The sequence below is a fragment of the Clupea harengus genome, chromosome 8, assembly GCF_900700415.2.
Source record: "Clupea harengus chromosome 8, Ch_v2.0.2, whole genome shotgun sequence".
In the NCBI taxonomy this organism is placed as follows: Eukaryota; Metazoa; Chordata; class Actinopteri; order Clupeiformes; family Clupeidae; genus Clupea; species Clupea harengus.
Genome location: NC_045159.1, coordinates 18156514 through 18171106, shown reverse-complemented (window position 1 = coordinate 18171106; position 14593 = coordinate 18156514). Strand labels below are relative to the sequence as shown.

At 46.9% G+C, this 14593-nt stretch overlaps 1 protein-coding gene across 2 annotated transcripts; it reads right to left on the bottom strand.

Moving 5' to 3' along the window:
* Positions 1-2: 2 nt before the first annotated feature.
* On the bottom strand, positions 3-14588 carry LOC105900339 (C2 domain-containing protein 2). Of its 2 annotated transcripts, none has more exons than XM_012827625.3 (14): positions 13207-14588; positions 12646-12741; positions 11654-11773; positions 8505-8606; positions 7961-8077; positions 7526-7643; positions 6255-6363; positions 5913-5977; positions 5502-5617; positions 4526-4691; positions 4237-4347; positions 3856-3983; positions 2789-3104; positions 3-660 (listed from the first exon to the last, which is right to left on the bottom strand). In XM_012827625.3, the coding sequence occupies exons 1-14, from the start codon at positions 13486-13488 to the stop codon at positions 413-415; spliced, it is 2094 nt and encodes a 697-aa protein (XP_012683079.2). In that variant the 5' UTR covers positions 13489-14588; the 3' UTR covers positions 3-412. The 2 variants fall into 2 exon arrangements, with proteins under 2 accessions (XP_012683079.2, XP_031428058.1); XM_031572198.2 differs by having other exon boundaries at positions 3-657.
* Positions 14589-14593: the final 5 nt, after the last annotated feature.

Below are 14593 nucleotides of genomic sequence, written 5' to 3'. Positions count from 1 at the left end.
CTGTGCATAAGAAAGAGAGTAAGAGAAAGAAAGAAAGAAAGACAATGTGGAAAAGCAAGGGAGAGAGAAAGAAAGAAGGGGGGGGGTGTTCTTCCACACCACTGGTACGCCCAGGGCGTGCCCATGGATGGGTTTGATGAGTTGGGCTGGGGTCTGAGCGGCTGGTGGGAAGCAGTGTTGTTTCAGTGGGCAGGCCCTGGAGGAGGAGGGGGGGAGCTGGAGGGGTGCGGGGGGTCTGGAGCGCTGGACGCCGGAGCCGCTGGAGCCGCTGACCAGGAGGACGGCCTGGGCAGAGCAGGAGGGGAGGACGTGGGTGCCGGCGGCGGGGTTGATGAGCGAGCCGGGCGCTGCCGTCGGGAGGCGGCGGAGGAGGAGAGGGCGTAGGCGCCGGGCACCACGGGCAGGCACAGGCTCACGCAGACGGCTCGGCACAGCCGTTGGCGCGGCTCTTGGAGCCCTTGTGCAGGAGCTTGCGGTTGATGATGCGACGCAGCGTGGCCGTCCGGCGTTGGCGCTCGCGTTCGCCCGCCACCGCCTGCTCCGCCTGCTCCGGCTGCTCCAGGTACACCAGGTCGTTGTGCGACTGGCTCATGCCCGGGTCCTTGCGCTGGTGCCGGCGGCGGAAGAACAGCTTGGCACTCTTGTGGAGGAAGCTGCCTGCTGAGAGGGATGAACAGCAGAGGGCAATGAATATCTCTAGAGGTCTGTGTGCTCTCTTCTGCAGTACAAATACAAACACATATTAAGACAACACAAACAACACTAGCTGAGGGTTTCTAACTCTGGTTGTGCTCCTAATGACTATGGCCCACTGAAGACTTTCTTCTCAAGATCATAAGGAATCAAAATGACGTAAGCCGACGGCCTTGATTTATCATGTAGTCAATTATCCAAGGTAGTGAAATAACAGAACCCAGGAGAACCTCTACAGCTCCCCGTTAAAGCTTTGATTGGCGTAAGTCTCTTGACAGTCATACTGCCATTCTATTAAATTCAGCACGTTGAAACTGAACTGTTGTTAAAAGGGTGGATGCAAGGTCAAAGCTTGTAATGCAGATGCAATTAAAAAAAATCTCTCCATTTATCTGCAGTTTGTATTGCTAGTGCACTACACCGGCGTAATTTAGTGACAGTGCTTGGTTTAATATTCATCAAGTAAGGTTATGAGGGCATTGTTACTTTATTACTTTGTTGTAAAGTGACTCCATGTGAATCCTATATCTATGAAAACTCATCTAACTTCTAACATCTAAGTAAAGCACACTTAAACTGAACTTGAACATGAGGCTACTAAAGTCGTGCAAATTGGCCCTGGGTAAATGTGCCGGTTTCTAATTGTAATTAGCCTACAAGTTACAGGCAACAAAGCCAACAGCCAGCAAATGACGCCAAACTGTAAACTCGTGCCTCACATCCCTGTGTCTCTATTTTGAGAAGACACGGGCCAATTAGCTTGAGCAAGCTGTGGAAGTGTGCCTCAGGAGATTCTTTAAGAGTTTCATTCATCCCTTCGTTACCAAACTACAAAGCACTCTTCTTTTGGCCACTAGAGGATGGTTCACTAGAGATAACCTTCTAAGCTTCTCTCTAATGAGTGTTGAAAGACGGAAGCACTATTACAAAACTGCATACACTCCTAAATGTACTGAGCTGACAATAACGTTCATAGGGTCCTGTACTCTCTTCACAAACCATTACCTCTACTAGAAGAAATGAAAACATCTCTAATCTCTACATGTCCTGCCTAATCAGAACCACAACTACTGGCTACTCCACTAAAACAAGCCCCTTTTTAGAGGACACTTACTCAGCAGATAATTTCTGGTTAGCACAGGCTTCCTCTTTAAGATGGCAAGGAAGACAGGAGGAGAAAAGGGGGAGGTTGATATGAAGAAAAAAAGGAAAAAAAAACAACAACAAAAAAACTCAATGGAGAGAGGGAGCAAGAAGAGGAGAGAGAGAGGAAGATAATGAACAACCACACTGAGCAGTAGGAGAGAACATGAGTGAAATCAGAAGAAAGTCTGACCTGAGATCACTACAGGGCTGACTGTGGTAGGATGCCAGATTTAGATAGGAGTTTGCTTCTGGCCACCAATGGCCATCGCATCAGTGCAAACAGGCCAGAGTGAGACTAATAGCAAGGCCATATTACCTTATGTTTTACAATTCTTTCTAATTCTTCAGCAGTCGGACTCTCTCCTTTTCACTATGCTGCTCAGACCAAATTAATTATATTACGGTTTGTTGAGGTTAAGGTTATAGATGGCATAAGACAAAGCTGAATGATGGTCTCTACCAGAGAAATGTCAAATTCTTTTAACTGCTAAACTCTAAGTAGAAGACTTGTTCTCGTCTGGCAAAACACAACAATAGAGTGAATCCTCATGGGACGGATGGAGGCTTTCTGGAAAAACCAGTATCTCTTGACTGACCACACAACAGAGGAAGACACAGACACTGTGGTGGGTGGGGCTCCCATCAATCCCCCTGAAGCTACTGGTTACCATTGGTTACCATTGGCTACCATCAGGCTGTACAGTCACCCAGTTTACACCAACATCTCTTCTGGTGGTAGCCTCATTAGTCAGGACTATTTAGCACTTCAGCAATCCTGTGACAAAGCCACTGCTTAACTCTGCCCCAATAATGCTAGGTTCTAATTTAGTTTGACTGGCAGAATGAACATTGACACACACACACACACACACACACACACACACACACACACACACACACACACACACACACACACATACACACCCCTGTTCTTCTCTTCCTGCCTCACCTTTGCCCTTTTTGGAGCCGGTCTCAGACATGCAGAGCGAGAGCGAGGCTTTGTCTGCGTCGGGGTCCTCCCCCGTCTGGCTCTCCCAGTCCTCTACCGCGGCCCCCACCGCAGCCTCGGCCCCCGCCGGCCCCTCGCTCGGCCCCTCCAGGGGGTCCCGGGCCTGGGGGACGCCAGCGTTCAGCTCTCCGACAGCCGCTGCGGTGACGGGGGCTCTGACCGCAGACTCCTCCTCAGACACCTGGGAGAGCGAGGCGTCCATGGCGGCGGCGTAGCCGGCCATCAGCGCGAGCTCCTCGTCCTGGGAGAGAGGTGACTGCAGAAACCCAGAGCAAAGGCAAAGCAAAGCAAGGCAGGTTTATCTATAAAAGCGCAATTCATACACAGTGGTAATTCAAAGTGCTTTACAAATGAGCAGATAAAGGAACATAGAAAAATAAAGATTTAGAAAAGTAAATGTGCTTTAAAACAGTTAAAAGAACACAGAAATATAAAAGATCTAAGATAGAAAAATACAGCTGTTAGCAGCAATGAGGGGACCAAGCAGAACAGTGTTGCCGTGGAAACTCGAAGTCATTATGTCGAGGGCATGGCTGTAAGCACTCAAGTTTAGTATCAACTGACCAAAGATTGGCTGAGATATGAGCTCACTTCCTGTTTTGCGGCTTGGCCCCAAATAAAAGCTCCAAGACTCTAAAACTCAGGTGACGCACCACGAGGTCAGAGACGGGTGATGCAGTGGCTCCACACACACAAGCAGAGGAGGGACCGAGAGGTTTACCAGCGTGTGAAAAAAAAAGTGCCAACATGACAACTGTGACCTAAGGCCAAAGTGTCAGAAGTGTTTAACACCCTCACCCCACCCCCATTAAAAAACTACAGCGCAACACTGAAGTTTCCCCAAGACTTATAACCCTGTTAATCATTCCCCTAAACCAGGAAGAAACAGGGAAAGATGAACAAAGGAAAAGCTGCTGAGTTCTCAAGGTGTGTGTGTGTGTGTGTGTGTGTGTGTGTGTGTGTGTGTGTGTGTGTGTGTGTGCGGACAGGAAGCTGCGCTGCTGCACCTTGGTCACGCCGGAGATGATGATGGTGCTCTTCTTCACCGGCGACTTCAGCTTCAGCTTCGCTGACTCCTGCAGCTGCCGAATGGCCGCCTCAGCCACCGGGTCGGTGCCGTTCAACATCAGCAGCTCTGTGACGGAGGGAGAGACAGCTGTTAATCAACACCACAGACAGACAGAGACACTCAAATACACCACAACACCAAAATCCACCCACCACAACAACACCAAACACCACCCATGGGTATCAAACGTCTATTTTCTAACAGCTGCTAAAGGGGAGACTTGTCAAGAGAAAAGGACTTAAGTGGCCATTTTTTCTGAAGAACAGAAACCATTTGCTTCTGAGTGCGTGCATGCGCACACACACCCCCACACACCTACCAGTATCTGAAGAAGACAGGGCTTTGCTGACTGTGGCACCCAACATGCAAGGCTGCTCTGACACCCTCCTCTCTGAGAGCTTGGCTTTGGTTGGAGGCTTCATCGGGGTTTCTGCGCGCGCACGCGCACACACACACACACACACACACACACACACACACACACACACACACACACACAAAGAAAAACATCTTGTTGTTGTTAATGAAGAAGTACATTCAGTACACTGACTAAACAGCCTTTATGTCTCTACTTGGAGAGGGGGAAACATGTATGCAGTCAGCTTTACCCATCAGCCCTGGCGGTAGGGGCCGGCCTGGCTTGCTCTTCACGGCGGTGATGGTGGTTACCACGGTGCCGCAGGGCATAACAGTGCGGTCCATCTCCACCCTCTTGGAGGCGGCAGGGGTGGGGGTCTGCCACGTCCGCACCTCACTCGGCTCGAGGTAAGTGAACTGGGGGGGAGGGGGGGGGGGGTTGCCTTGTTAGATAACTAGACAGATCCGCAGTGGTCTCAGATATTATCCAATCACAGGTGGCATTATTAAGACTTGGTTAATGCACTGAGCAAAAATGCAATGCCTGGAGAACACATTGCAAGTGCAAGTGCATAGTCTCATTTCACATGGCTAATGTGGCTTTTCATGCTGCAGCTGTAAATCTCTCAGGGCAGAGGAGAGCGAATCGACGTGGCCGTAAATTCTGTTGCTTCTCTAAAGTGCAGTCGTCTGTGGGTGGGGTTCAGGGAACTCACTGCACACGCTCAGAATGAAGCTCGTCCTCCTGTTACGCTGTAGAAGGTGGTATGGCATTCTAGAATGCACTGCTCAGAATGAAGCTTGTCCTCCTGTTACGCTATAGAAGGTGGTATGGCATTCTAGAATGCACTGCTCAGAATGAAGCTCGTCCTCCTGTTACGCTATAGAAGGTGGTATGGCATTCTAGAATGCACTGCTCAGAATGAAGCTTGTCCTCGTGTTACGCTATAGAAGGTGGTATGGCATTCTAGAATGCACTGCTCAGAATGAAGCTTGTCCTCGTGTTACGCTATAGAAGGTGGTCTGGTATTCTAGAATGTTCTGATGCCCCAAATCTACTTTTGAGGTCTCATCACACAGGGGTCCAATTCCAGCCACACAGTTTTAATGAGGAGACAACAGGGTTTATGAGGACAGGGCACAGCCAGTGTTTCTCAATCCAGCATTTATGTAAAAAAGCAAGTATGTCAAGGAGAACAAGCTTGGCGTCATGTCATTTGGCTTTACCTCAGTAGTTAGTGTCCCAATTACCACATCTTTGGTCTTTAGTGCAAATGTCTGTTGTCCTTTGGGGTGCTTCTTCACAAGATCGAAAGGCACTGACACCTGAGCCAACAGGCTGCCTGGAGAAACACATTGGAGAAAAGCATGAAGATATTTGATCTCCATCACACTGAACCATTAGTGTTAGCGAAGAATTGTTTGTGTGTGTGGGGGGCTCTATCTTTTTGGTCTTCAAAAACTGTCTAAGTGCAGGAGTGGTTCTTAGGCAAGTCCATGGGTTTCTTATTACATCTTTAGCAATGGCGCTGGAAATCTGTCCAGAATGTGCCAACACGAAACTCTACCCACATGAGAGATCCCCATTGTTCTTCAAAAACAACCAATGAACTTGAGACCGAGGCTTGGTGTACTTACTCTCTTGAGAATTCCCCACATTCAGGAGCTGCATATTGAGCTCTTTGGATCTTCCATTCAACTCACTACAACAGAAACACAGAACACAAGAGAAAGATATTTAGGAACGACAAAATGCCGCCAACAGCTAAATCAAACTATTTTGTCAGAGTAATAGAGTCATTTTGTTTAAAGATTGTCTTAAGTGGCACTTTGGTCTTCATCTAATCAGGATGTTTACGGATGACTAATTTGGCCATTACACTTTGAATGCATGCAGCTGTTTCATTGATCTGCCTTTTTAGACTGAACTGTACAGCCGATATGGAGATGTTTGTTACAAGGTAAATGAACCCAACTCACAATATGAAGGGCTGGTCCCAGGAAGGGTTGTCTGTGTCCTTTAAGCAGGAGCTGCACAGCCTCTGGGGTGGGTCATTGAGCTGGAGCACACACTGAGGGTTCATGATGCCTGCAGGTCAGACAGGGACACATAGGGAGCACGGGAGGGAGGGAGAAAGAGAGAGAGCGAAAGCGAAATGGCATTAACATTAGCCACAGGAGGATGAAACCCATAAAACAAAGCCAGACTGTGATCTTCTCAGCAAACCACTGCATTTAAAAACCAAATTTCCAAGAGCCTTTGAGAAGCTGTAGCTAAAAGCTGAAATGAGACATATAGTTATCATTTGATAAAGTAATGCACAGTTTTTATTTAAATATAGTGTGTAGTTGCATCACCAGTTAGTGCTATGTAGGATTGATTTAAATATAGTGTGTAGTTGTATCACCAGTTAGTGCTATGTAGGGTTGCTATTATACAAGTATAGGTAGTGCTTGCATCACTCTTGTTGTGGTCATAAAAGATGCTTAAATGCGAATGTTAAAGGTCTGCTGCTCCACGGTTGGAGTGGGGGAAGCAGAAGAGAAAATGACAGTGACACAGCGTGTTGGTGTTGGTCTTTCCTCATTTCTGAACCGCGGCCAAGATAAAGGAATGTTTGGATAAAAGGGTGAGGCTCTCCTGCAGCGGCGTGATGGATGAGGGCTTTATAAATGAATCGGATGTGCATTAGTGGCTCCAGAGAAGAGAGACATTTTGGAGTGGTTCGGCCTCCGCCTCGAGGCAAATTGATTTCATCGATTGAGGGCACCGGTGGAGCCGCTCTGGTGATGGCAGACTTCATGTGAGCCACAGGGTGTGGTGGGGAGGCCAGCAGAGGCTGTCAGCGATGCAGACTGTGAGGGGGAGGAGGAGGAGGAGGAGGATGCCACTAACTGAACCGTGAAAAGTGCACAGGACCGCCCGTAAGCAAAGAGACAGAGCCCACTAGCACTGAAGAAGAACAGGGTAAAGTGGGTCTCTCTGCATCAAGACAACGATCAAATAAGATGGGACTCAAACAGCACCACAGGACACAGCAGAGCAGAGAAAAACAGAAAAAAGCCTCAACGCCATCCTGTAAAGACAAACAGTCCTTTTCAGCTAATGCAGGATGGACCAAAGGGAACCTCTGTTTTTCTCTGCTGTGGCCGTCAGTCTTGAGTCTTGTGTGTGTGTGTGTGTGTGTGTGTGTGTGTGTGTGTGTGTGTGTGTGTGTGTGTGTGTGAGAGAGAGAGAGAGAGATGCCCACCTGCAGCATTCTCCTCCGGTTTGCACGTCACTCGGATGTTCTTCACCAGGAGCTTCCACTCATGGGCGCGGGGGGGTTTGGGGGGAGACACCACCTGCTGGGGCTTGCTACGGGCATCCTGTGGCACGGACAAGAACACAAAATATAAAAAACTAGACCAAGACCAACACATGTCTTCAGAGCAGCCAGACTTCAATATGAAATAATGGTTCCATCCCTTTGGATAGTTCTTCATTTCAGTTTTTAATTTCAGAATCATACACTGCAGATCTGTACATCAGCACTGCCCGCTATTTCAAAGGTGTGTTTTCATGATCGTGTTATGAAACGGAACCTACATTTCAGACCTATTAAGCACATAGCTGTGATTGCAGAGTGGCACAATTCTCCACTCTATTGTGTGAAAGCTGTGTGACAGCTGTGGTCTGTGCTCACCCTCAGCTCTCCTGGCTGTGCAGGGCGGCTGCTCAGGACTGCGGATGGGCGAACGCGGCACAGGACCTGCCTGAGTCTCTCTCTCACCGCAGACGTGCCGAAACCTGCTGATCCACCCTGCAGAGCACACGCGTATGCACAGACAAAATCACACACACGCACAGACAATGGTGTGATTTAGGAACTGGCATCCCCCCCCCGTCATATTTGGCTTATCAGATCCATTGAACTTGTGAAGTATTGCTTCCTGTTATCAAAAAGTCTGTTCCCCTTCCACACAACACCCTATCCCCCAAAACAACTCATCCCATCACACACAAAAGAGAGCACTGGAACCATCATCCGAGGCCAGGCCAGGCCAGGCCAGTGAATCTCTATGCACAATGCCCATTGAGGGCAACTGTCACTATTAGGACTGCTCTGTGGGCTTCCTCTGGTCTGGCGGGGGAGAGTGGCGGGATGTGTGAGGCTGTGTGAGTGGAAGGGGATGTGCCTGCTGGTGTGAGCTGGGTTCCTGTGAGCGATGGCGCGCTCCAGCACTGACCTGAGAAGAGCAAGGAGAGAGCTGCAGGTCCCAGGGCTCCAGCCCCAACAGGCCCCAGTTCAGCCGCACCTCACCATTGGCCTCTGTTAGCTGCAGGTCCAGCTAGAGGGGAAAAAACAAACACACACACACACACACACCGTGTGAGGTGAAGAGGGCCACAGGAAACATGCTGGGGTTAGATCTTGCTGGAAAAACTCAGAACACCAAAGGCTGCAAACTGAAAGAGGAAAGTGTGTGTGTGTGTGTGTGTGTTTGTTATGGTACACATGATTATAGTTTGTTCTATCAGGGGCTGTCTCATGATTTCACATCAGGGTCTGTGACCTCTCGTCAGTCTAAAAAGCCTTCAATTTCCTGCTATAACAGGAAATGGAACAACATCTGGCGTGTTGGGAGCATTCAGTCATTGACAGTGCTGCCAAAATGAGCATGTTCAGCAGGCAGGAATTAAAAACAGTCCATGTTTCTCCACGGTCAAACTGTTTCTTGTGTTGAAACGCTTTTCCTGCTCTAGGTGAACGTGAATGCTAGCGCCCTACTTTATCTTCTTCTAAACGCAGTGGAAATGGACAACAATGTAGATAGAGGGAGAACAAACAACACTACCGACTGCACATTTGCCAGGAGAGTCACATGACACCAAATGAGCTGAGTGATAAACCCCAGCTGTGGGAATGCGGCTTCTGCTGCTGCTGCAGGTGTTGCACCAGACCAATAGAGAACGCAACATTTACACAAAGACGCACTGTAGACATATACACACACACACACACTCTCTCTCTCTCTCTCACACACACAAACAAATACACGTGGTTAAGGCACACAATAGAAACAACAACATACAGAGGGAGCTTTCCAGCGCCAGTGGCTCTCCACCATAGGAGGGGTGGGGGGGATCATTCACCAGCCCACAGGGCTTTTCCAGAGAGAACAAAGAGGGAGAGCACACACCAAAACAACCAAAACAACCACCGCTAACACTTCTCACAGTTGCCCGTGGCAGCCACAAAACTAACACAAGAAAGGGAGAAAAAGACAAAACAAACAAAAAAAAAAACCAACAAAAACCCAAAGGCATCCTGATGGAACAACGCTGACAGCATGAACTGGATTAACATTTCATTCCTGCAACGCGGTTACTGTGCTTGCTGGTTGAAACGAGCTCAACGAGGCGGCGAGGGCCTTGGACGTTTTAAAATAGCTGTAATTCCATTTGGTGAGCCTGCGTGAATCACAGTTCAGGTTCCAAATCACCACTTTTGATCACACACACACACCTCACACACCTCATAGCTTAGCCAGAGAATACTGAACCGAACACACACACACACACACACACACACACACACACACACACACACAGCTCCTGTAGTTGCTTGCTTTTGGCACACTTTTGGTAGTGCATAGGCACCATTCTAATTCTCATCCTGCCAGCAGAAAAGAAAAGAGCAATTCTGTTGCTAGGCTTTTAACTGCTGACAGCCAATGAAACTGTCCACATCTCCTAAAGACAGCATGCAAAGACTGATGAAGGAGGAAAACCTTTTACGAGGTCTAACAGATGGACAATGTCAGGTCAATTTATTTAGCAAACCAAACCAATCCTGCCCCTTGCTTATCTTCCACAGCTCCACCACCTTAAATGGTCAAAATGCCTGTTTAATGGGTAACCAAACCAAAGATCTGATTATCCTATCACTGAAAGTTATACAAGAGATTAACACGCATCACATACTTTTCGTTAAAGTGGTTGCGTCATTGCCTGCCAACGTTCTCCGAGCACGCCAGAGAGACTTTTGTTACGCATTAGTAAAGGTCTTTTTGAAAGCACATGGGTTTCCACTGAATGTTAGGTCAGATTTTTCACCTCAAAATGCCCTGCCTGTCCTCCGCAGCATGAAAAGTGGGCTGTCAAAGAGGAGTATATATCACACACACTCCACATGTGGGCACACACACACACCACACACACACACAAAGGAGTATATATCACACACACACACACACACACACACACACACACAAAGGAGTATATATCACACACACTTCACATGTGCACTGCAGCGGCCCGCACAGAGGAAAAACACCCATCAACAGATTTCAGTGGAGCAGGCAGCGTCATTTAGATGGATCACACACACACACACACACACACACACAAAGGCCACTGCAGGAACTCGGGAGCACTTCCCAGGTGGCGTGAATGTTTACAGGAACGGCCCCCAGATCGGCCCTCTCAGCCTGTCTGTTTCCATTGCTGTGCAGGAACTACAAGTGACGGAGCCTCATGTTTTGCTCTTTGATTGCGCGGTGCAGGAACTGAGGACCTACAAGTGACGGAGCCTAATGTTTTGCTCTTCGATCGCGCTGTGCAGGAACTACAAGTGACGGAGCCTCATGTTTTGCTCTTCGATCGCGCTGTGCAGGAACTACAAGTGACGGAGCCTCATGTTTTGCTCTTCGATTGCAACGTCAATTCCGAGCATGACAAAATAATGACATATTTCTCCAGCAGCAGCACCAACCTTAGGCCGTTAAACTACTAACAGAGATTTTCTAGATACGGCTAGGATTCTCCCACCTCAAGGTAGATTAAAGTTTCCAACACTCGATGAAATGGCTTCATAGCAGCTGTAATTACTTGATAAATGAATATACCAGCACCCCTTTCTAATATATTAAAGCCTACATTTCAGCTGACATTTTGCTTGTGTTCCTTTCATGACTAACCTCAAGAAGCTGACTATGTAGGCTGTCATTTATTTGGCTGTATTACCCACGTAACCTCTGGGAAATCTTGCTGGTTTTAAAACCAGTGCCTGTTGTTGTCTTCCACTCATTGAACACATTTAACCAATAAGCATCAACAAACACTGCAACAGCCAATCAGCACCTTCAGTGCTGCGCAGAAGTTCCTACCCAGGAGTACTTATTTCATCCCCGAAGACAGCCATGAAAGAGGTCCTACAGGGGCGGTTCCTGCAGTGAAAAAGCACCTAAAGTTGCCAGCCCCCCTAAACGGCCTGCGAGTTCCTGCAGTGAGAAAAGCACCTCAAGCGACAGGTACGGTAATAACACGCTCATAAGGTAACCTCAAGAAGCACCACAATATAACTGTGAATAGATCCATCAGTGGATGTGCTTACCTGCAGCTGCAGAGGAGATATTGTGACGGTGTACTGCTGAGGCTCTGTACTGACTGTCCCGGCTGGCTGGGCTCTGACGGAGAACTGAAGCTTCTCCCCAGCGACCTGGCAGCGCATCACCTGGTCATAACACACAGCAGAGCACACCTGGTCATAACACACAGCAGAGCACACCCACATGCATAAACCAGACATGCCAAACAAGCCTTTCAAGCTTGACCTTTGGGACAAAAAATGTGCATCACATAATTTCTTCTGCTCTTTTGCATTACACATGAAGTATTTATTATGATCATTTGCAATAGATCAAACACACAATATGAGCCTTTGCATTAGCATGTCAGTGTAGCACTGACACTATATGGCCATTTGCACATCTTCCACAGTCCACCACCTCCTCTGGCTTAGTGAAGTTGGAGTGAACTTCAGGTGCAGGCATGCTACATAATCCCCTTACAGCTCATGCAAAGGTAGGCAAAGATAAGCCTGTACTGCACCACTAAGCAGAAAAAAACACAAACAAAAAACAGCCTCAACAAAAGCCATGGGAAATATAGGATCACCAGGTAACTATTCCATCTGGAATCAAATGCCTTCATAAAGCGTAACAAATTATACATTTAAACAGCAAAAACATGGCTTTTCTGTCAAGTCTACTTGTTCCGGGGTTGATCAAAAACTTGTATACATATCCCTACTAATTCATGCAAAAGTCACAAGACGGAACCCATTACCTAAAAAGTCGTCAGATTTCTGACATTTTAAGTAAAATAAGCCTGGAGGAGCCAGACAGTCAGCCAAAATGTGGAAAGAGGATCTGGACAGAGACGCAGTCAGAACACAGAGCCTGTCATACTGAATTACATAAAGGATTAAAGTGCTACAGTGGGTTGAAGCCAAAAGGAAAACTACACTCGCAAAATGGAGTGAATCTGAAAGAGAAGGTGGAAATCTTGACAAGGCCTTTAAAGTGATTCACTTCACACTCTTACCTTCCCACCAGCTTGCTTCCTGATGCCCGACACCTGACTTAACACAAGGTCAGTCGACTGAAGACCATCTTCCTCAAACGACAACTGCAAAGAGTTCTACAAAACATCAAGAGAGAAACACTTATTGACATGTCAAATTACATTAAAATTGGCATTAAGTGATTTTACAATGTGATTATAGTCTCACAGGAATAATTTGTTGCTGTAAAAGTATCAATATAAATAGAAACATTAACACTATCAAGAAAGATGTTTGCAAATACAGACAACAAAGACCAGCCCTCAAATAAGTGAACTACAATATCAAATTCAATTCCAAATCTAATTAGCTTTTAATGCACGCTGTATTTTTAAACGTTGCGGCATTACCTGGGTATAACTTGCTGTAAATCTTTAAGTAACGGGCTAATACTCTTTACAACTTGACACTGAAAGCCGCTTATGGGCTGGAGTTAAGAGGTTTTGCCTAGCAACCCTCACAGTATGGTTCAAGTCAGATGTCTATGTTGTTGAGATGTTCAGTCATTTTCACGGACAGAATTCATGAGACAGTTTACATACCCCTGTGAGCTTCGACTGGTCGCTCAGTGCCCTCACCCATGCCTTTCTCCATTCAGTCTTCCAGGTTTTGAGCGACAGGGCCCAGTTAAGCAGAGTGTTTGCTTCCTCCGAAAGCAACGTTGTGTTGCCTGAGGTTTCACTCTCGCATGTTACATTATCCAAATAATATTGCACGAAATATATGATCAGAGTCACAATGGATGCGATAAATAATGTGATCATGCATAGCCACTGTAGGTCTCCAAGTCCAAAGAAAGAGAGGACACTTTCAAGGAAACTCATTTTCTAATCTCTCAGGCCGGTTCTTCAGCAAGACCTCTGTCCTGATGTTAACTGTCCTGAGAAGCTTGGCAAGCCATTTTTCAATAGACGCAATTTACTTAATTGCTTCAAGTTCCGCGGTTAAACGTTCCCGACTAAATTCACCACCTTTCTTTCGCTTTCTGATTATCCAAAAGTAAGAGGCACTAAACAAGAGGGCAGTGAACTGGAGTGCACAATTTGTGACAGGAGAAAGTTTAAAACATCAGCTCAATGCCTGATTATGGCTCCTGCTTGTTAGGTTAGCTAACGTTAGCTAATCACCGCAGATTTTGCAATAGAAATAATCCTTTCTAAGGCATAAGATATACTGTAACAACACCTGGGCATTCTTTTCTGGTCAATCTTTGGCAGTATTAACTCCTGCCATCTCAGTAACATTCATGTCAACTGTATCCCAGGGCTAACTTCCTATGAAGTACGCTTACATATGGTCATTAGCCTAACGTTAATTTACAACAATCTTGGAACCATTGGTGACTTTCCAATCTAATTATACATGTGAAGTAGCGATACAAAAAGTCGTTTGAGTCTATCATTACCTTTCATCGCAAATATACACTACAAAACGGGTTTTACCTCCAGAAGAGTTTAAAAGACAGCAATTCATCTAACGTTATCACTGTTCATTCGTCCTCCCATGTAACGTTACAGTGGCTTAGCTGGCTAGCAAGCTTGCTATCTAGAATAACGTTAGAGCCTGGTAAATCTCGCTAGCCAGCTAACCAAGGTTCCTTTTCCATACACGAATCCTCCAAAAAGTTATCATGACTTCCTCTCCCGTCCTTGATAACACAGTAAAGTAACCTTCAAATACACACAACGTCGGAGACTGCAAAACCCAGGCAAATTACCAGTTCATCTGCTACTTAAACCGCAGAAGCAAGCCAATCCAAGCCAAACTCTCACGGCCACTGCCCCAGGACTCACACTCCCTCCTGACCGTTTTCAAATGAAATCGATGTGGCAAGAAGATGTAATGCGCGGTCCGGAAGTCTATCGCCCCTAGTGGACAGGACTATCAATGCGAGTTCAGGGAGATGTAAACACAAGACATACTGTACTA